General features: G+C 36.3%; 1 protein-coding gene across 3 annotated transcripts in view; it reads right to left on the bottom strand.

Annotated features, from left to right (window-relative positions):
* DSCAM (DS cell adhesion molecule) overlaps nucleotides 1-23,755 on the bottom strand; it is a 351,016-nt gene that overhangs the window by 170,945 nt on the left and 156,316 nt on the right. For all 3 annotated transcript variants that reach the window (XR_005559860.1, XM_039369292.1, XM_039369305.1), the window contains exons 4-6: nucleotides 5,956-6,102; nucleotides 4,330-4,608; nucleotides 2,851-3,126 (exon numbers count right to left, since the gene is read on the bottom strand). Coding sequence is in view for 2 of the 3 variants with exons in the window: in XM_039369292.1 (XP_039225226.1) it covers nucleotides 2,851-3,126; nucleotides 4,330-4,608; nucleotides 5,956-6,102 (702 nt within the window). In the remaining variant the exon portion in view is untranslated. The remainder of the gene's footprint in view (nucleotides 1-2,850; nucleotides 3,127-4,329; nucleotides 4,609-5,955; nucleotides 6,103-23,755) is intronic.

Genomic DNA, 23,755 nt, shown 5'->3' with positions numbered 1-23,755 from the left:
AAGGGATTCCAGAATTCTAATATTTTCTGCATGAAACCTATAAAGATGTCAGCTGGGGCATTCAGTACTCTGTAGCAAACCATTAATTATTTTTCTGTAGCACTCCCAGTTTTTAATCTTATCTGAATAAGTGAGGAAATGTTTACCAAAAGGGCTGCATGCCTGAGACTTCCACCTCTTCTCAAACCCTTCCCATCCTTTCCCTATGCATTAGCACTGTCATTTCCCAGAAGACAAACCACTACAGGCTTTTTATCCTGAAGGGAAATTAACACACAGCTAATAAATCAGAGAATGTGCTCAGTCTGCTCCTTTGCTCTCCATATATTACATATACATATATATATATATATATATATATATATATATATATATATATATATATATATATATATATACACATACATACACACACACACACACACACAAGTGACAGGCTTTTTGCAGATGAAAGCAGACATTATTTTCCCAGGGAGACCTATGTCTTAGAAATCTCCCCTGCTGTTGTACTCTGATAACCCGCACTCTCTCAACATCATTAAAGATTATCAATATGCTCTTTAAGGCTTTCTTAGTCATGGGAGATGGTTGCCAAGGCAACTAGGTCCACACAGGTAATCTCCTCTCTTTTCTGTGACTATTCTGAAATTAGTTTTCATGCCGTGTTTGCACTATAGCCTCATTAGCACTAAACAAATTTGTTATTTTCTTCACATGATTATTAGGGGGAAGATGGTGTCAGCAATTTTCGGTGATTGCGATGGTTTCAAATAATGCCTGGGATGAAAGGTGCAGAGCATGAGTGGACTTTTTTCTTCTTACGCAGTGGACACATTTATTAATAGGGTCAAAAGGTGGTTGTTCAAAAGCATTACAAATAGCATTCAAGAATTTGTTTCTGAAGGATAGATACTAATGAATTGTCATATTATTGTTACCCTGATTTGTCGAATTCTGTATAAATAGTTGTTGGTCTTACTACTAAATAATTATGAACAGCACCTAAGAAGTCACCTGGAGATGAACATAAAGACAACAGCTGTTTTGAAAAGGGGTACCTGCAGGAATAATGCTAGGAAGATGATGGTTTTCTTTTCAAGATATAATTGAATAGGGAATAGTAGAAGAAGGCAACCACAATATCTAGAGAAAAGAAATTTGGTTGGTTCTGACCTCATTGTTGGCTTATCATATTGGCACTAATATTTTACAGCACTCTGTCAATCTATTCCATACTACACTGCCATTCACATATAGAATATGGTTATAATCAGCAAAGACAGTAATTCTTTCTATCATTATATAATTGCTGAATTGTGATTTCTTGTATTAGGGAGCTGGCACCAAGCTACTGAGAATCTGCAAGAGACTGTTTTGGTCTATCTGTCATTCCCCATTAAAGATCTTGGGTATAAAACTAATTTGAAATAAATAAATCAGCAACTTTTTTTTCATTTGGTCATTTTCTCAACTATCCATCCATTCTACCTTGAAAGTTTATCTGACTATTTAAAACAAAACACAAAATAATATAATTGGATCATCATTTTTAAAATGATGATCAAAACCCCTTATCCAGACTTCATCCTTGGCAGGTAGTATTACCTTAACTAGTTGAACTACTGTTTATTCCCAAGACATGATCAGTCAAAATGTAATCAGTTCACTTCACTTTTTCAAATGAGAGGAAAAAGCAAAAACAAACAAACATAAACCCAAACACATTTTAATAAATTGGATAGAATGAAGGCTTCTGTCATTTAACCTTAATTACAAGGTGGACACATACAAGTGTCTTATCTTTCACTGGTTTGATCCAGCAGCCTGCAAACTCCCTGACAATATAAACGGAATTCCTCATGATACACGACAAGGCAAGAGAGCTGCAGAGTAATATAAGAAACCCCATAAGCAAAACAAAGAAAAGAAATAGGAAAACAGCACTTTCTGTTTCCCTGTAACATGGGATGGGATGGGATGGGATGGGATGGGATGGGATAGAATAGAATAGAATAGAATAGAATAGAATAGAATAGAATAGAATAGAATAGAATAGAATAGAATAGAATAGAATAGCTTTATTTGGCCACATGTGATTAGATACACAAGGAATTTGTCTCAAGTGCTGAAGCTCTCAATGTACATGCAAAGCAACAGAGTAATAATAATCATAGTATGATACCAATAAGAGGGGGTAGTTGAGAAGATGAGAAAGATAATAATACTACAGCCATACAACATGGGTAAATAGACAGAAGTTGAAATGTGCAGAATGTGAGAGGTCTGTAGATATTTCCTCAGCCCTCCTTTTGACCTGCACAATATTCAGGTCCTCAATGGAAGGCAGGCTGGTTGCAATTGTTTTTTCTGTAGCTCTAACTATCCGGTGGAATCTATACCTGTCCTGTGTAGTTGCTGTATCAAACCAGATAGTTATCAAAGTACAGACGACAGGCTCAATAATTCCTCTATAGAACAGTTAAAAAAAGTTTATAAAAAGTAAAAAAAAAAACCATCCACAACTTAATGTAGAAAAAGAAGTTTCTTTTATAAGGAAATAAGAATTCCAGGAAACTGTAGGCTATGATACTGTAACCTATGCACTGCCACGGTCCAGACACTATTTCAACTCATATCAGCTTTGACATGTTTCAGACACCTCTTAAAAGGCCTTTCTTCTGAGTGCTACAATTGTATGTTTTGAATAAATATTTTTGAAATTTATACTTTAAAACTATTTTATATTTTATTAAAATATATGTACATTATTTCAAGATGTCTTTTGAAAACTGTGAAAAGGATAGACCTGAATTAATTTTAACTTTTTACATACATAAAATAATGACTGACCTTCTAGCACCACTTGAACATAGTCTTGTGCAGACATCTTATCTTTGCGTACAAAACACTGGTATGCTCCGCCATCACTTTTGGACATGCCGTCCATAATAAGAGTCTCATGATTGATCCCAATGATTCTCACATTATTGCCAGTATTGATGATTTCTCCATTTCGATACCAGAAGAGTTCATGATCGTCTGTCCCAGACACACTACAGGACAAGGATACTCGACTGCCAACGCTGCTCTTAACTTTCCGAGGACTGATGGTGGCTTTTAGAGGCTCTGGAAGAAAGCATCAAATTCAGTCATTTTATTTTGGTCACTGATGAGCAAACCAAAAGAGTAATGTTTAACTCACTGAATACCAACCCAAGCTATAAAGGAAAGAAAGAAATCTTTTTTTAAAAAAAAAATAGCAATGTTCTACATCAGAAAGATGTAATGGTAGGTTAAATTAGGCTTCTATAGGAAAATGGCAGCATGACAAGTCTTAACCATATGAGTGAGCTAAATCGGCAACAGATGAATTTTAGAGCAACATTATTGAGAATAACAAGGAAAACAAGCTGCGTGGCATACATAAGTCTATACATTTACAGCCACAGATTCAGAAAAAATGACTTTGAGTTGCCATCTCTCCTGTCTAGGAGAGTTCATGGAATTTAAGCTAAAACCTAATAAAGATAACCAGACAGAATCACACTGCACCAAATAAAACTAACTCCTATCGCCAATGGAGCATTAAGATACAGCCCAGAAAATGGCTGCTCTATTTTTAGTTTGTAGAATCTTCTCCTTTTTGCTTATATTATTAGTCATATGAAGAAATATACTCTTGTGTGGAGTATAATCATGGTTTTATTTTGAGCATGCTCGGCGGTTCTTCTTGAGTTAGTTTTTTTACCAGATATCTAGGGGCTGGTTTTAGATACTATAGTTGAGAGAAATCACATATTTTAAAAGAAGCAAATATTAATAATCTTACTCATGTGCAGATCATGCAAGGATAATTTTAACATTCAAACCTTTGTGCCTTCTTAATGAGCTAGCAAGGTCTATGAATCTCTGCCTGAAACAAACATACTATCTATCACAAACCCCATATTCCTGTTTGGAAATGGAGATAATGAAAGTAGTTGTTTTCTTTATATAGGCAAATGCTTGTTTATAACAAAGTGTAGGTGGTGTTATATGAGCACAGAAGTTTTGCATAGTGAAGGCAACTAATTAAAAGGCTCTTATAAACTATTTGAAATACTTTATGAAAAATATTATAAGAGGGCTATGTAGAGACTGTCTTTAATACTAGAAGGCAAATGTTTGCCCTGAGCGTCTGCTATATAGGTTCTCCACACAATTCAGAACAAGGAAGCTAAAGAAAGTTCTTGGTCATTCAGGGAGCCCACACAAGTGCAGCATATGCTTTCAGGTGTGACTCCATTAAAGAGAATTATGATTGCATTCTAATAATCTGAAGACACTCACGTTTTACATGCAAACGGCCTATCACTTCAGCTGTACCATAACTGTTCCAGACTTCACACACATAGTTGCCTGAATCTGATGGACGCGTATTTTCTATCAGAAGGCCTGTCACCATTGGTCGGAACCGGCTATCAGGTTCCCAGGGAACATTGTCCTTCAGCCAGCGATATTTTGGTGCTGGGTGTCCAGATGCTTTGCAAGGCAGCTCCACTTGCTGTCCTGCCATGGCTTTACGATGTTCAAACCCATCCAGAATAGATGGAGCCGAGTTTGCTGGGTCTGGAAAGCAGAGTAGTTACATTTTAGATGTCCAATAGAATTAACTGATTGATCTACATGAACATATAGGAAATCCATTTTTTTTTAATCTGGTGCCCTCCAGGTGTATTGGCACTGTAACTCTCAAATTCCATGTTGGCTAGCTCACTTGGAAGCCATCAGAATAATGAATATTGATTTTAATCAATATTTAGTTAGTGCCAGTGCATTGGAGGAGAAGAAGCAGGACCACAACATTTCTATTCAATCATTCCCCATCTACCCACTGTAAAGAATTAAAATATGAATAAGCTTGATAAAATGAGCGCTTGTAAAATTTCTACTAATTTTCATCCCGTACTACAGATATCCATTAAATAAGTTATCACTGATTTTCTAGAGTTGATTGTATCTGTTCTATTATTTTTTTAAAATAGCTATGCTAGATCAGAGGATTGGATTGTCTCTGCTCAGGTGTAGAAGGTAATAGCCAGAAAAATATTATCACAGAAGTGCTATAGGTTTTCCTCTTGTTTTGCTCTCTTAATAATCAAATGAAAATACTGGGGAAATATCAGTGATGAATTTCTGCCATAAAGTCAATAATATCCTGGTGATATTATATATAGAGCTCCCTTACAGTATGGAGGTTTTTGTATAAATTCATTTTGTGTGCCAGTTGTGCCTATTCCGGGGTTGAAAGGCTTTGCTTATAATCACTCATGCCTTAGTTCCTTTCCATTTGGATTACTGCATTGTGCTTTTCAAAGGGCTGTTCTTGAAAAGCATTCAGAACCTTTAATTGGTCTAGAATGGGTACATCAAGATTCACCCATGGGATACCAATTCAAAATTGCCCTGGCTCCCACTAGGGTTCCAAGTGCATTTCAAGGTGTTGTGGGGGTTATCAGATTTGAGAAGGATAATCTAGCCCAGGGGTGTCAAACTCGCAACATCGTGTGATGTGTCGCGATGTATCACAACTTTTTTTTTCCATTGCCGGCAATGGGGTGGGCGCGGTTTCGGCATGACGCATCCGGCCCGTGAGCTGGCAGTTTGACACCCCTGGTCTAGCGAAACCTGTATCCTTTCACAATGCATTTTGGGTACAGCAGCCTTGACTGTTAACTCTGCTGACTGAGAGTGATAAGAAATAGAGACTGATGAAATCTAAAGACCCGTGGTTTGTTATTCTGCCCCTAGTGTCTGGCATGTTTTACAAATAATGTAATACAAATTACATACACAAATAATGTGTATCACAAAATATACTAAGCATATCCATCTACAAATTAAAGCAGTGCACAGAAAATGTATTCTTAATATATAAAAGTGGTGGGGTTTTTTTAGAAAATGTCCATTGCATACCTGATACAAAAAGTCTAGCACTGTTGCTCTGACGTGTTTCCCCAGTGTATCTGTGCCGAGTGATACATCGGTAATTATACAATCCATCTTCATTCTGTACATCTATAATATACAAGGCTCCCGTGGATGTGATGAGAAATCTAGATCCTAAACAACATAAAAATATGCAATTTTTAAAATACAACAGTTTTAGTATTCTCTTATCTAGTATAATTGAACATTTTACTAACAAGTATCAAGGGTACCCATTGTTGACAGTTCAATTTTTAAAAGATTGTTGTATTAGCAGCTATCTAATTCAACTGTTTTTCCTAAAAGAAATAGAACAAAGTAAATAGTTATTGTAAAATTAATCAATGATCATTAAATCTGTGTTTATCATAGATAGCACAGGCCCAGTAAAGCTATTTTAAGTAAAACAGAACATTTCAATATTTATATTATCTCTGAATACAAAGCTGGGAAACCTGTTAATTATATGAACTAATACACATAATTACATATGATGATATGTGTAATAAAATAGTTTCAGGAAAGGAAGGAAAGAAATTGGAATGTGAAAGAAAAATGGGGGAAAGCCAACATGCATAAAGATGAATTCCTTACACATAATTTGTATCCCACCTTTTCTGTAAATAGCTTGTGGTAGCATCCAAAGGCATTCATTGATATTTTATTCATATAAACTTTCTGAAGTTTTTCTAAAAACTATTGCCTTAAAGATGGCTTAAATTCAGATTTCTTATATGGAACAGTCCATCCCTTAAGCAGCTCTGCAAACATTAAAGATGTTGGAAAGGCCATGAAGCTGCTGCCTCTGGCCTGCTGCCCCCCAGATTATTTGAGACTGCTATGCCCAGACTTCTTCACTTGTGAGAATGACGATAACTTAATAGAAAAGTTAGTTTAAAAGAAAGTGCATAAATTGCACATGAGGGTGGACTAATGGAAACAGATGTTTCTGTTACATAGAGGATGCTGGTAAGAAAACAAAGTCACATGAAAGACTAAAGGAGTGAGAAGAATTTGACCTGCTTCTTTTTTCTCTTTTTCTATTTTTATATTATCACCTGACTGATATATTTGATTGATATTTATCTGCGAATGTAATAACCAAAGTACTGCAAAATATAAAATTACAAATAACAATAAAACCAGCAATAAGTCTTATGGCAATTCTAGGACTAATCAATGTATTTTATATAGATTTCATCTGATAAAAATGATATCACCATAACAATAAAAAAGCATTCACATTAAACAGACTTATAAGCAGGAGCAGAGACGTTTGAAGTAGTGCCATCTGCCTGAGCTAGCAGTAAAATTTTTCAACTGTCTTTAAAATACTAAAGAGAAAATGTCAACTCAAAAGAAATGGGAAGTAGGAAAAAAACCAATTAGCCTATCAAATCCAAGGCAAGTGTACAATAACAGCTTTCATAGCTGCAACCTGTAAGGATAACAATTACTTGCCTGCAGCAATTAAATTTTTTAAAGCCAAAGTGCTAAGTGTTTTGCTGTATGGCGTGTAATGTTGCACTTACAAGGACATCTGTGCATTAGAAGCTGTATAATCTAAATTTTAGAAACCTGTATTCCATGTTCCACATTCTGTTGTTAATGTACTTCTCTAACTAAAATCTGGCTGTCTGTCAGACGAGGTTTGATTATGACTCTGCCAGTTTAAGTACCGATTTCAACAAATTTGGGAGTTCTGATGCACAGACACCAGTTTCTTGGAAGAAACAAATAATGGATGACCTGGCTCATTGTAAGTTCATTTCCCCCCTCCCCCCAATTTATATTCATACAAGACTTGCAGAAAATCATGAGAGAGCTCAAGCAGAAAAATTTTAGATCTTGACTCACAAAAAGAACCAGCGCTTTGGTTATCTTGGCTACAATGAGTTCACATACTTTTTTTACAATTCCCAAATATGTGTACACTTATTAGCCTTGTCCACAGGAAGGGTTTCATATTGGTGCATCTGGATATTTTCCTCTCAATGGTACTGAGGAGATGAAATGGTATTCCTTACCAAAAATGTTCACATAGTTGCTCAGACTTTGAAATTAAGAAACTAACACATGTGCTTCTCAAATGTTCTATACGCCATTTTTATATATTTTATATGCATCCCAAGAAAATTCCTATTCACTCAATGCAGCCCAAGCAAGCCAAAAAGTTGTACACCCAAGGCATAGACAATAATTTGCCTTTGTGAATTAGAACAACACACAAAGAATACGCATCTTCACAAGCCACCACAGAAAGGACAGGAAAGGGGCGTTGTCTTACCTGAACGCCTTTTCTCAGCAGGATGATGTAGAATCCACCGGATGGGTTCCATGACAGCCTTCCCGCCCGACAGACTAGGTCAAAACTTTGGCCACACCTCTCCTTTGGGCGTGACTCCAGTTTTGACTGAGACGAGAGTTGTTTGTTGAATTCTATGTAATAGCTCCTTGTTAGACACCTGCCTAGACCATCTATATGGGGGTGTGTGGATTCTACATCATCCTGCTGAGAAAAGGCATTCAGGTAAGACAACGCCCCTTCTCCAGCAGGATGGCTGTAGAATCCACCGGATGGGACATACCAAAGCCCTCATGTCCCCCTGGGAGGGAGTGTCTAGGCCACTGGATCCTGAGCAGAGACAACCTGCTGTAGCACTCTTCTACCAAAGGCAGCATCCGCTGCCGCAAAAGAGTCTAAACGGTAATGTTTAACGAACACGGAGGGAGAAGACCAAGTTGTGGCCTTACAAATCTCTTCCACCGAGGCTTGTGTGGACCACGCTGCCGATGTGGCCGCACTGCGTGTTGAGTGAGCTGTCACATGTGGGGGCACGAGAATTGCCTGAGAGACATAGGCTTGGGCTATACAAGCTCTAATCCATCTACCTATAGTTGAAGATGAAACTTTCTTCCCCATAGTCGATGGCTGGAAGGAAACAAATAGAGCTTCCGACTTACGGAAAGACAAAGTGCACTTTACGTAGTAACACAGAGCTCTACGCACGTCTAGTTTGTGCCATCGATGTTCTAGCCTGTGTTTGGGATTTGGACAGAAATTGGGAAGAATTAGTTCCTGAGATCTGTGGAAGATGCTGTTTACCTTTGGGATGAACGCAGGGTCCGGTCTAAGGACCACCTTGTCCCTGAAGAAAGTGCATAGATCTTTCCTGACTGATAATGCTGCTAACTCTGAGATTCTTCTAGCTGAAGTGATAGCAACTAGAAAGGCTACCTTTAAGGATAGATGGTGGAGAGAGCATGAGTTGAGAGGCTCGAATGGGGCTGATGTAAAGGCTTATAGAACCTCAGGTAAGTTCCAAGAAGGATACCTATGTATAACAGGAGGTCTGGTATTTACTGCTCCTTTTAGAAAGGCGCTAATCGCTGGATGTTGTGACAGGGAAGTTGAATTGTCACAGGAAAGCACCGTTGAGAGGGCCGCTACCTGTCTACGAATGGTGTTGACTGATAGGCCTTTATTTAGTCCTTCTAACAGGTAGTCTAAGATATTCGGAATATTCACCAAGAGTGGATCTAAGTGATGTATTGAGCACCACCTGCAGAACCCTTTCCATGTAGCGTCGTATATCCTGTTTGTCGAAGGGCGCCTTGATGCTTGAATGATCGATATCACCCTGGGAGAGTAGGATTGCATGGCTAAACTTTGCCGCTCAAGTGCCAAGCGGCTAGTTGTAGCCACTGAGGGTCTGGATGTAAAAGTTTGCCCTGACTGAGGATCACTCTCATTACTCTACCATTACATGTAGAGTAAGAAAAATTATTGCCAAATTTTATGACACAAAAAAGCCCACAGTTAGTCTTTAAAAATACTTTTCAATTGGTCAACCTTTTAATGCAAATTTAAATGGAATAAAATAAAATAGAGATCCCGATTTTATCTGAACAATGGAAAACTGTCTTAATGTCTCTATCAAAATATTTAAATAGAACTACAACTATGATGTACTAAACAAAAAATATTTTTGACTATTTGCTTTTCTATTAAAAGGTAATGAACATAGAATGGTGGTAGGTTTGGAAGGAACCTTCGAGGTCTTCTAGTCCAACCTTCTGCTCAAACAGGAAACCCTCTACCATTCCAGACAAATGTTTGTCTTTTGAAAACCTCCAGTGATGGAGCACCCACAACTTCTAGAGTTTGCACCATTCCCACGGATTAATTGTCCTCATTGTCAGGAAATTTTTCCTTAGTTCTAGCTTGGGTCTTTCCTTTATCAGGTTCCATCCGTTACTTCTTGTCCTGCCCATTAGATGCTTCATAGAGGTAAAGTCACCCCCTTTTTATTAACCAGAGCTCCTTGGATATTGCCTCAGCCCTAAAAATGCTGCAATGAATCTGGAGAAGCTGCAATAAGCAAATCCAGAGAGATGGTTGCAGTGCTAGTGGATTCACGTTTCTCTTTCTCTGCTTTAGGATCAAGAAAATATTTCAGGTCTCCCTTCAATGGAATAAAGAAACCGATGCTCTGATACTAATCAAGTCAGACTGCATTCACTTCAGAAGAGAACTGTACTGAATAAAACTGAATAAATCATTGTATTTTTGGAGACACAATAAGAATAATGCTTCATTAAAAATTTGTTTGTGATATCCTAATATTGGGAAAAAGACATTATTAATTTGACACTAAGGTTTTCAAACAATTTTTTTAAATTATATATCAATCAAGACAACCGAAATGGATTCTCTATGCTCTTCCTATGAAATCTATCTTCAATGTTGAAAAGATATGTTTATGGCCAGTACCTTGAAGGCCTGATGTGGGTTTAGATTCCTCAGAGTCAATGTCCTGTTTCAGGTTTCAAACTCTCACATACAATTACTAGGTGAAAAGAAGCAATTTACTCAAGGCTGAATAAGAAGCAGTAGACAAGGAATCTAATGTAAATCCAGGATCCCTGGGAAAGGAAGTTTATATGGGCAGTTTCACTCACCCAGAACACAGAGAAGAGAAATAAAAAAAATATGTTGGAAGTTCATATAGCCAAATCAGGCTCTGTTTCAGGCCAAATCTGGCCAAAGTTTCAGGATTTTTACACATGCAGAATTTACAAAAATTCACACACCAGAGCAAAAGAGCAGACAATTGTTTCCAATGGGTCAAATTATGGGAAATATGGTCAGAGCTCCATCATAAATCAGGTTGGAGACAACTATCTTTAGTTAAGATAGTTACTCCCTTCCTTGGAAAAGACTCACATTGAGTATCTTTGCTCTGCTCTCAGCTTTACCCATCAAGTCCACTGTTCTGCTGGTGCCTGTGTTTGGTCAACCTGAGATGATTCCTGGCTTGGTGTCTCTATAGGTTCATTCTATGGGTTCAATTCTCTAGCTGGCATTCTACGGGTTGAACTGGACCAGCTTCTCCAGAGTCAAAATTTGTGTCCTAGGGCATGACAGTTAGAGATTTAGCCTGAAGAGCTAGATCCAGTAAATAGATCCACGAAACTGCCAGCCTGAAGATTTGGCAGACAATCAGCCATCTGGGGCTGACTCAGAAGAACCTCAATAATAATCAGGTGATGAGGGGCTCAAATCTTGGCAGAGCACCTAGTCCCAGCATACACCAGTAGCTCTGAGGAGCAGAGGCACTCTGCTTGGCAACCTCAAGAAGCCAGCAGGCCAAAGCCTGTAATGCAAACCACACCTGCATCTGGCCTATTAAACAGCAGCCACTAGCAAATGGTCTGTCACTGGAAAAAAAACTCTACAACAGAGGTGTCAAACTGCTGCCCACGGGCTGGATGTGTCATCCAGAAGCCGCGCCCACCCCATTGCCGGCAATGGCAAAACCGTTGCGATATGTTGAGCAACGTCACATGACGTTGCGAATTTGACATGTCTGCTCTACAACCTTGGATCTGCTTTCTCATATATTTGCTTCTTGCTCTGATTCAAGACTCTTAGCCATTCACATGAACTGGCTGACTAATCAACTTGTATTTGATTCTTAGGCTGTGATGTAATATATTTGCTTCTCTGAACCTGGAGTAAACCAGCAAGCCTCACTCTCTTTGATCCTCGCTGAGTATGCCTGCCTTTGTATTAGACTGCTCACTACTTGTCAATAAACCTTTTCCAAAGCAAGTGGCATGCTAGTATGTGCTGTTTGGAAATAGGGTACTTTATGTTACTTTGGATTTATGAATGAGCTGCATACATTGAACACTTATGGAGAAATCTAATACAAATATGATTAAACTATTGTATAAACTTTATATATGCATAAACATGTATAAGAAGCTTTGTATGCATAAATATAGTCCTCAACTTACAACAGTTCATTTAGTGACCATTCAAAGTTAAAACAGCACTGAAAAAAGTGACCTATGAACGTTTTTTCAGAATTACAACTTTTGCAGCATTCCCATAATTATGTGATCAAAATTCAGATGCTTGGTAATTGGTTCATAGTTATGACCATTGCTGTGTCACAAGGTCATGTGATTAACTTTTGTGACCTTCTGACAAGCCAAGTCAATGGGGAAAGCAGATTCACTTAACAACTGGATTACTAACTTATCAACTGCAGTGTGATTCATTTAACAACTGTGGCAAGAAAAGTCATAAAATGGGACAAGACTCACTTAACAAATGTCTCACTTAACAACAGAAATTTTGGGCTCCATTGCGATTGTAAGTCGAAGACTACCTTTATTGCCCCCTTCCCATTTTAGCAAAGAAAAGGATGATAAATAGGTACTATTTGTAATTAAGTATTCTTGAATATTAACCAGTTTTCTATCTATCCTGCAAAAATAAAACAGTGTTGTCTCATATATGATATTTGTCTAATATCTGGCTTGCCCAATATGTCTTTAAACATTCCACAGAGCCAAACTGATTATTTTGAGAGATAAAATCAGTTTAAGTGGTTGTACTTATCTTCTCCGGGTCCATAAGCACTTCTCAAAGGCCATTTATAATAATGAACACTTTGCAAAATGCTTACCTATTAATAAAATACTCTAAATTGATTTTATTTGAAGATCTAGACAGTTAGATCTGACTGCCCATGCAGTGACATGAAACAACCCAGTGCAATATATATACAGCATATTCCCAAATTGATTATAACCATATAGAACAGAACTAAGGAACACTCTCTCTTAACTATCTTTGTTAGCCCTCTGTAACATTAAAATCAAAGAAGTTGCTCAAGATGAGTATGAAAAAAGACTTCCAAAGACCAGGAAACAGAATAAAGCAAACTGGATGTTGGAACTAAATAAATAATTTTATAGACAAGACTCAGAAACCCAATCAGCCTACCAAATACAAGGCCAGAGTATAATAGCAACTTACTTAATTGTAAACTGTAAGGATAACAATTTTGCCTGCAGCAATTAATTTTTTAAAGCCATATTGTGTATGTTGTATGAGATCGTCTAATCAGGGAAGCTACATAAGTGGTGTGGCTGTGGCTGTATATATTTCTGCTCTTCCCTTGTGCTGTGTCTCTGTGTTTTTGCATAATAAATGCGTACACCAAAAAGCACATGATAGGCTGCATACCATCTAGTCTGAGTCACATGATAAGGAAGGACGAGACTTTGTCTGGAAACTCAACGATATTTTGAGACAGCCAAGTGTTCCTCTCAGATAATGCACCAATGCATTATTTATTTTTTTTCTCACAGCATCCAGTTGAATCTAGCCCATTTTTTAAACTTGATATCTCTCTCTCCCTCCCTCTCTCTCTCCCCCCCTCTCTCTTGCTCACTCGCTCTCTCTCTTGCCAGCTTCTCCAACATACCAAATTTAGTTCTATTGTGTTCTATGTTTGGTAAATTATCAGGCTGACAGACAACAGGCAGATTGCTGACTCCCTTTAGATGAGTTCTTCCCATTGTTCTGTTTCATCAGAAAGGAAAATAAAAAGGCTTTATATACAGTATGTCCAAAGTAAAAGACTGAAGAATCACTTACACCAGTTAGGAAATTAAAAAAAAAAAACTGCTGTCAAGCATCAGGAAAAGGCAGAATTATTATTTTTGGATCAGAGTTCTCCAAAAGGAAGTGTTTCAACTGGAAATTGTGAACAGCAGGCTGAAGAGGCAGGATTGAAGCTTGCGACTGATAGAAGTAGGGTCAGGGGGATGCCCATCTTCACCAATTTAAAAATATATGTAAATTTGCATAAAATGTGGAAGGAATTGCTAAGAAATATTATCTTTGAGAAATCCTGAAGAAAAGAAAATGTAGTTATCTTTGAATGAGAGAAAGAAAATCAGAGGAACACAGAACACTCAACCTGATCTCTATAGATGGGGTTTTTCTTTTGCCACCAATCACCTCCTAATCTGAAATGTATTCTACATGTGCCCGCCCTTAAAGATTACTTGGAAGCTGCAACTAATCTAGAATGCAGAGGCACAAGTGAAAAATAATTATATCTTGGTATGCCCATATATACCAGTACTCCATGAAGTAATCTTCCATGACTCTTTTCTAATTGTGTATCCACCAGTCCTAAAAGGAAAAGTTCTGGCTCCAGTTAAATATTAACTTATCAAATCCTGTGTATTTTTAGCTTTTTTACACATCCACAAGTATGATGGAATGTCCCTTCATGTTGTTCACAACATACATTTATTTTCACCTTAATAATTGACAAATGTTCACTTTGGGGCCATAAAAACAACGATGGCAATCACAAGAAAAGCAGCAAAAGAGGAGAAAGAGGAAAAGTTTCATCAGAAAAACTTACAGATAAAGGCATCACCCCAGATTTATTGCAGAAAATGTTTGAAGAATTTGGCAAGAGGATGACTGAAGCAGTTGTTTTCCAAGGCATTTTTGTCAAGGACAAAAAAGCATTCTTTGGTTTTCTAAAATTACCCATCCCCTTTATCCATTTAAAATTTTCTTAAATCATAAACATGTTAAGCTTTTTGCTTTTAACTCAAAATTCTTTAGAACAGTGTTATTTTTCTTTTCTTAATTCCAAAAAGAAGGTGACTCACTGAGTGTCTTTACTCTTTTTTTTGATGGTTGGAAGATCACTCTTTAAGTTGTAAATTATATCTGAAAGTGTTTAAGAAAGTGAGGCTTTTGTGGGTCATGTGTCCATAACGGTTGCACAGCAGTTTTAAGTGCAATGGTAATTTCTTGTCTTCCAAGTCACTAAATGCATGATCAACCATAAGAAATTTGATTCCTGTAGTCTGTTTGTAAGGAGCAGCTGTCCAGAACACCAGTAGATGATCTTTCAATCTCTCCTTCTCCAGAGACAATTTTGTTGCCCAGAACTCACTGAGTGACCATTGCTTTGTTGAGATGCTGTCTTCTCTTGGGAGGACATCCAATACAGGTCTTCACCCACAAGCGGGAGATGTGCCTTCTCTGTTGCTACACCTGCTGTTTGGAACAAACTCCACCAAGGATTTGGACAGATCCTGCCCTATTAGTCTTTTGTAGAGCTGTGAAATCTCACTTTTTCCCTGTTGTATTGAACCAGGATAGTAATTGCTAGGAGAGTGAGTATTTGTTATATACAACCTCAGTCATGTGTATGTGTGTGCTTGGTTATTTCGGTTTTCTATTACTTCTGTTTGATTTTGTTTATGTTTGATTTTTTTACAGATGAGAATCATAAATTATGTTGGGTGTCCTTATACATTTCTTAAAAATAAAATAGTATATAAATGAATAAAGCTATTAGATGTAAAATGAGCTGTTGATTGATATTGGTATTATTTGGTTAAGTATTTATATTCTTCTTTTAAGAAAGTTGGCTGATGATGTGGTTACAATTTATTTTTAATCAAACAATATAAGTAATAACTAAAGCAAATGAAATGTGCCCATATATAAAATAGCAGCATCAATTCATACTTAAAGCTGTGCAAAATAGAGCTGACTACTTTTTTTAGAAAAAAGATGAACATCTAAGAAGAAATTAAAATATTTATAAACAAGGTTTAATATCCATATAGTTATGTTATGAAGATATATTTCTCTTAGATTGCAAGCTTTCATTCATCAGCTCATCTTCATGTTCAAAACAGCCAATTTTACAGTCTATTCATTAAAACTGCCACCAAGTGCATATTGCAAATAGAGATTATTCAAACTTTTTCACATCAATCTAACAGATGCTTTTCTTATTACCACAACAAAGAATGATGCTAAATTTTATATACCAGATTTAAGAAATGCTGTTATTAAACTGTGAAAGTTGCCTGATAGATTCAATTAAGCTCTTTCAAGACATTTGTCAGTGATTTCTGATCCAGTCTAGATAAATACGTGGGCAGAATTCATACTCTTCTTTTTCTTACACATTAATATTTGCGGCACATATTCATTTGTTTTTTTCGTATACTGACATGCAAAAATATTAAAAATATGCTTCCTGTTATGAAATGAAGGACATATGTCTTTTGATAGGAAACAACCACTAATCATCTGTTTCAACCATATAATTAATAAGTATACATTATTGTAATGTATACATTGTATAATGTATACAATAATGTATACATTATTGTAACCAGTAGCAGTAACTTGACTGAAATCTATGGAAACACTATATATAATGGGTATTTCTGGTTAATTTCAAACATTTATTTAACTTCTTGGATTTCTTCACTTCCACTGAAATAATAAAACAAGTAAGATAAGCTAGAAATTGATGTATTTTAAAAAAAAGTTTCATTCCGCTTTCTGTAACATTAAAAAAAAATAAGAAAACTAACCTTTAAATATCAGTTGTGTCTCATTAAAAGATTACTAAACTGGCAAGTAACATAAACTCTTTAAAGACAGTAAATAATAGAGTTGCTGCCATGACAACACAAACATATTCACACACATACACATTGCCCCAAAGAGCAGCAGCAGCAAACAGAATATCCAATTTGATAGGAGAGGCATGATTATAATCCTGTGCCTACTTACCTCTGGAAAACATTTTTCTGAACTCTGACTGCATAGGTTTAACTTGTAAAAAAACTCTGAACTTGAAACAAAAGTTCTTCAGTCTGCAAAAAAGTACTGCTTTATTATGCAATAAAAATCCAATTAAAGAAAAGAAATATCTAGTTTGCACATGACTATTTCTTTTCATTCTCTGATTTTCTCTAGCTAAACATCTTGGTATTATGATTCTCTTTCCAAAGCAAGGGTGATCCATCAGATCTTCTGGCAGTTGATATTATAAAATGCTGCTGTGAAAAACATGCAAGAGTTACATTCTCACATGCCTTTTTTTCAGTGTTTTACTGTCTGCACAATGCTTCCAAAATTTAGAAAGGCAAAAGATTTGTACGATCTGAAGAGAAACCAGAGTATTATTTGATTTGGGTTTTACCAATTAATAGGTTTGTTGTTATAGAAATGACTAGTTTATAATATTATTATGTAAAAGTAAAAAAAAATGAGGTTTGATATTACTATCTTATTCTACTGCACCAAAGAGATTAGGAAGTCAACCTCTTTTCTTTCTTTTTTCCCCTTGCCCCACACTTTTCTTTTCCCTTTTTCCTCTCCTATTTTCTTTTGTACTTTTGTATTATATATTATAAACTAATAAAAAAATGCTTCCAAATTTTTTAGAATCCCAACACATTCCATATTCTCATAAACCAATAATATGAGCTATTACATCAAAACTTAACTATAACTCTTTCACAACCACATCAGCACAAAGCGTAATGATACCTTCTATCATCTCTACTAACTTTCCATAATCTTTTGTGAAGCCATTCTCTGTGGTTTATTATCTGTAAAAACATGCAAAGAGTTCCCCTTCAGAAAAAAAAAATTACACTTCATGGTCAGCAAGAAGGCTTGGAGATTGCCATGGTCCATAAGCATGTATACCCCCAATGTTCACTTTTGAAGCCTAGTTCTGCGCTCTAAAAATAAACAAGCAATGAGTGAATTGAGAAGGAGCAATAGCCTCGTTTCCTCTCCCAGGCAACCCAATATATGGGCAACAGAAATATTCGTGTCCCACGATGATGTTGCGAGATCGAATCCGGTGACTGACCCAGATTTGATCTTGCAACATAATATCATCTATCTATCTATCTATCTATCTATCTATCTATCTATCTATCTATCTATCTATCTATCTATCGGATTTATTCTTGGATGCAATTCAGATTCTCGTGGTTTCTAATATCCATCACTACAAAACTTCCAATGTACAAACAATAAAACACTATTATATAAACAAACCACAATAATATTACAAACAAAATCAAATAATACAAATTATGATAATGAGGAAGAAGTAGAAGAATCCCACTAAAAACACCATGTGGTGATGGCTGAAACCAGTGAGGCAGAAAGCAACAATTTTCAGGTCAGACAGATCCATTATGTACGTGAGGGATCTTTGTTTTTCAAGGACTGGACTCAACACACTATAGCAGTTAACTGTACACAATGCTTTGTTGTGACATACACCTTTCCCAACAATATGCTGTCGGTTAACTCCATCCTCCTAGCTCTTGCAAGCTGAAACCTTTGGGCTGATGTATATATGGGGTTTGGTTCTCTATTTTATAAGATGCAAAATGTCAGCCTATATGCCTCTTTCTTATCTACAATAAAGAACATATCAAGCCATCAAGTCTATGAAACATCTGCTATTAGTGAATCTGAGATTGAACTTTTAGACACTCAGTATTTATTGCTGTGCTAGAGACTTTAAAACTATTTGGGGAGATAGACAATTTTAGACCAGGAACTGAGGGGAAAAGGGAGCTTCAGATAGTTTGCCCTATCTGGGAATTACCATCATTTTATTTCAGAAAATGCTATATTTTGAAAGTTTTAATCTACATATGCAACCATCTTCATCATTCCTCTTGGATTGTGAAATTTTGAAACTTAAGAAGAAAGGCTGCAAAGTTGAACAGCATTATCCATAGGGGAATTATCATATCCATGTAATCCAGATACTGAAACTGCATTATATACTACTGTTGTCATTTGGTTACCGGGCTCTGGATTTCTATCCTGAGGCTCAGCATTACCCAATTTTGGAAGAAGATCTAGTACAGGGGTGTCAAACTGCCGGCGTGTGGGCTGGATGCGTCACATGGAAGCCACGCCCACCCCATTGCCAGCAATGGCAAAACAATCCCGATACATCACACGACATCACGTGACATCACGAGTTTGACCTGTCTGATCTAGTATGCATAAAAAAATATGTAGTGATATGGGATGCCAAATAAACATAGATTGAGGTGAGGTTTTCATTGCAGGCCCACCACCATTAATTCTAGGAACTGAAAAAATTGCTGCAGCAAATACTGGATTTCTATAATTGTTAGAAGAGACTAGAATCTGATAATTCAGTGACAGATGCAACATTTAAAATACATTCATGCAAGTGAAGAGTTATATGCAAAGAAAAAGCAGGAACGTTTCCAGTCCTAATATTTTACACACTTAAGAACATTTATATAAGAAGCCATCCTCTGTATGCTAATCTGCAACCTTAATGTTTCCCTGCATGTGATAAATAATGCAAATTTCCCATGCATAATAAAATATGCAATATATTATACATGAGCAGAGCTTTGACTTTGAACATAATTGTTATTAGGCAGGCAGTTGTGGAAATAAAACTTCAGCTGTATTAATACCATAATGTAAACTGGAACCATGAAATAAAATAACTCAGCCTGATTTATTGGTCACTGAATCAGTAAACTGTAATATAAAACAACTAGCCAGTCAGGATATTTTTAGAGTTTCAGTTAAGTAAGGGTTAATAGAGGAATGAAAAAAATCTACACAATCCTGTTTTATATTCTTTTCTCATGCTGGGGATAGTATGAGAAAAGGATATAAAACAGAAATGTATAGAAGATTTTTTCCCAGACTGAGGGCCAAACTCAGCCTCTGACAAACAACCAAAGCAGACTTGATTTAAAATAAAATTAAAATGACAGAAGTTAATTTAATACAATTAATGTAATTGCAACTCATATTCTAAATATTTGTTTCTTCCTGACATGCTAAAACTAAGTATTAATAACTTCTAAAGGTTATCCCTAAGACTTCAGGGAGAGGGATCAAATGAAGCCATAAGGCTGTAGGTTATGTGGTGTGATACCAAAGAAAGAGCTCAAGAAATATTAGGGACAGAGGTGTATATCTGAATTTAATTCTGAAAAACATTATCCAAAGTATTAAAATATTATTGAAAGTGATCAGATTTATGTATGAAAAGAAACAGTACTACCAGAGAGTAAAGAAATCTACAGTTAAATCAGACTGTATTAGTATTCCCAAAGCAATTTTTTAGAACTGAATAAACTGCAATTGGGGAGGCAAAAGAGTCAGATAATGGTGCAGCTACTGTAAGTGCTGCTTTAAGGATTCTCTCCCTTTTCTTCACATACTGTGAAATATTGCTGCATTTTAGTAGAATACTTTTAAATAAATGATATCAAACAAACAAACTTGGTATCTTCAATTCAGTATCTTCCACTTTACAATAGATTATACTTTCCATTGACCCTGATAATTTTCCGTGCTAGATGACACCAATTAGAGTTGCAGTTTAGATCTCTGGGGAAAATATGGAAAACTGAAGATGGCTCTATTAAAAGCAGAGACAACTACCACAGCAAAATGAAGAGCCGGCAATTAGACTTGCTCTTTGTAATTCCTCTCTGAACAAGGAGAGGACTTGAGATCATTCAAAAATGCTCCAGACAGTTGCTCCTTATGAGGAGATTGCAGGATAGCAGTCCCGGGAAGATTTACAGCTCTGGGAGACAATGGAATACTGTTTCTGTTCAAACCACAGTCAGCACCTTTATAGATATAAGCTTCACATACTTCCTTTTCTAATCAACTTTGGAAATTGCTTGTTAACTGCTGATTAGCTATTAGTGCTTTGGCTTGTTCAGTCTGAAACAGGTGAGTTTCTATGAATAAAAGAAACAAAAGAAATTTTGAGCATAAGTTTAAAGACTTTAAAAATATCTCTTTTGGGGGATAAACAGCAAAAGATTTAATAAAATAAGGGTCCAGATGGATTTGAAATATTTTTTTGAAATTAATTACAAATGTAATGGAATATGCGAATAATCGTGAGGAATGAGGAGAAGAGATGCTTTCCAGGACACAATCAGACAAGAGAAGTAGGAGCTTCCAATGGCTTACCAGGGAAAGAAAGAAACTTATGAAGGACCCGCCCTAATAGATCAAGTAGTTAAAAGTGGCAGCGTGGAGTTTGTACTTTCAGACTGTCAAAATTGTATTAATATAGCCTTACAAGAAAGCAGATTTAGTTCATTTGTCATATTTTCTATTTGGTTTACCAGGGACGGTTGACAATAAAAATCCTTTCAAGGGAAAAATGTTTTTTGAGTTCTTAAAAAAAATGATAGGGTGGGACTTTGAAGGTTGAACACTAGAGGGAACCAGAAGGAAGTGTGGGAAGTCAGCCCCCCCCCCCTCAGAGAAGGAAATATTAAAGAGGCAGAAAAGCATGCCCAGTTTTCCTTAATAGACCCAAGTCTCCCTCCCCCAAGCAGAAACCAGCTCTGTAGAAATGCAGATGTAAACAATCCAGGAAGGTTGGAGGCCCCCAGCTAGAGGCTTAGGAAGACAAAGACACCTAAAATCTACATACCCCACCCAAACTCTAAGACAGGACATAATAGGATTAACCCACAGATGCCAAAGGGCACACTCAGACTCAGGTCAAAATATATGACACAGGAAATACAAAGCCTCAAAAGGAACAGGAAACAACCTCAAGAGCCCCAGAGGGTATAAAAACCCACTCCCTGCATGTGCTTTTTTTTTCTTCCAGAGCCATCTTTTTCTCTGGCTCTCCTCTTCAATAAACTGCAACCTTCTTTCTAAAGCAGTCACAATGTTGTTTATTCCCAGCTTGGACTGAACCATGATGAAGACTTTTCCTTCAATAGAAGTAAACATTACAATTAAAGCAGAAGAACAACTAAATTTGACTTACTAATAGAGAATGTGGCAAAGTACTTTGATATTGGAGATAGTAAAGGGTATTTGTGAACATTGGAATCAGAAGTTTAAGAGTTTCTGCCATCTTTAATTATCATCATACCTTTATTATGACAAAGGCAAAAAGCCCTGACCACTCAAGTCAATACAGAACAACCAACACAAACCTAAAAAGAATTACATGCCATATATCAAGAATACCTCAGAAATGCACCAATAAAATCAGTGTAGCGCACAAGCTAACTAAAACCCTACAAAACATCCTAAGCAAATCAAAAAGACCCAGCAACCCCAGAAGAAAAAACAGGAGTCATCTACAACATACAATGTAAGAACTGCAACAACCACTATGTAGGAAAACAAGCAGAAGACTAGCAGAACATATCCATGAACATCAACTAGTAGTCAGAAGACATAATGAAAATTCTTTAATTTCACAATATAAACAGATTTAACCATAGTTTCAGTTGGGAAAATGTAACAATCCTAAACCAGGCCAAGTCCAAAAATGTCAGGGAATTTCTAGAAGCCTGTCACTCTGACAAATTAGCCATCAATTGACACATAGACATTAACAACATCTATAGACTATGCAAAAGAGACAATCAACCAGCCCAAAAGGGAACAAAAAGACTCAAGCACCTCTCCACCAGCAATCAGTACCCAAATCAGCATAGATTAACTACAAGGTTAACATCAGACAAACAAACAAGTAAACAATATCCCAGTCAAGAAACTGCCAAAGAGCTAACAGTAAACAGCCCAACCAAAAAATCTCTAAGATCACCCCCACTAACACTGACAGGGCAAGCCACCAAAATATAAATTGACAGCAAACCACTCTCCTTACTAGCATTGATAATGTTACCTAGTTTGGGTAATGAATCATCTGTAAGAAAACAAGCAAGCTCAGAGAGAACCCCTCATTTCAACCCTGAGCTACAAATATTCTCCTTTATTGATGCATTGTTATCTCTGGTAATCCTTAATGGACTTTTTACTGACTAGAACTGACTGAAAAGGCTTTAAGGACCTATTTTTCTTTTTGATAAAATATGACAAGTGAGAAGAAGATATAATTTGTTATATTTTAAAAGAAAATGATAAATTACTAAATTGTTTATACATGTGATGAAAGGGGGAGCCATTTCTTTTTTGTCATAGAACACCCAGAACAGAGTTCAGGCACCTTTTTTGGATGGGTAGGGTAGTCAAGGCGGGTTGTATGACATGTGTGAGTTCCGGCACCTTTTTTTTTAACAAAAAAGCACTGTTTTTATATATATATATTTCTTTTCTTTTTCTTTAATGTTCATATTTTTATTTTCTATTTTTCTTTCCTTTTCTTCTGCACTATTTTTATTTTTATTCTTTTTTAGTTTATATTAGTTTATTTTTTTAATTGTAATAGTTAATAAAATTATTTTTAAAAAGTTGCAGTTTAAAGCATCTGTAGGACATCAAGTTAAAAAAGTCTGCCCCTAATGAAAAAAAAAAACATTCAAGAAAAATCAGTGATAATATTTACAAGGATATAGTTCCAAGATCCCAATCTGGCAATGTCATATTGCCATCAATTCTCATGAACATGTACAACTTTAGTGTAAGTATACACTTGTACTTCAATGCAAAGTGAAAATAATTCTTACTACTTGAAAACAGATTCAGTTCAAAAAGTCACGTTATTTAAAACCGGGAATATTCATAGATGTAGGAGAACACTTCCCAAAGCACAATACTCTTCTTTTATCAACCAAAATCCTTGGCTTCTGTATCTTGATCTATACTCTTTATTCC

Source organism: Crotalus tigris, unplaced genomic scaffold, assembly GCF_016545835.1.
Source record: "Crotalus tigris isolate CLP2741 ecotype Arizona unplaced genomic scaffold, ASM1654583v1 scf7180000017601.7605149639:7615979, whole genome shotgun sequence".
Classification (NCBI taxonomy): domain Eukaryota; kingdom Metazoa; phylum Chordata; class Lepidosauria; order Squamata; family Viperidae; genus Crotalus; species Crotalus tigris.
This window is presented reverse-complemented; position numbering and strand designations above follow the sequence as displayed.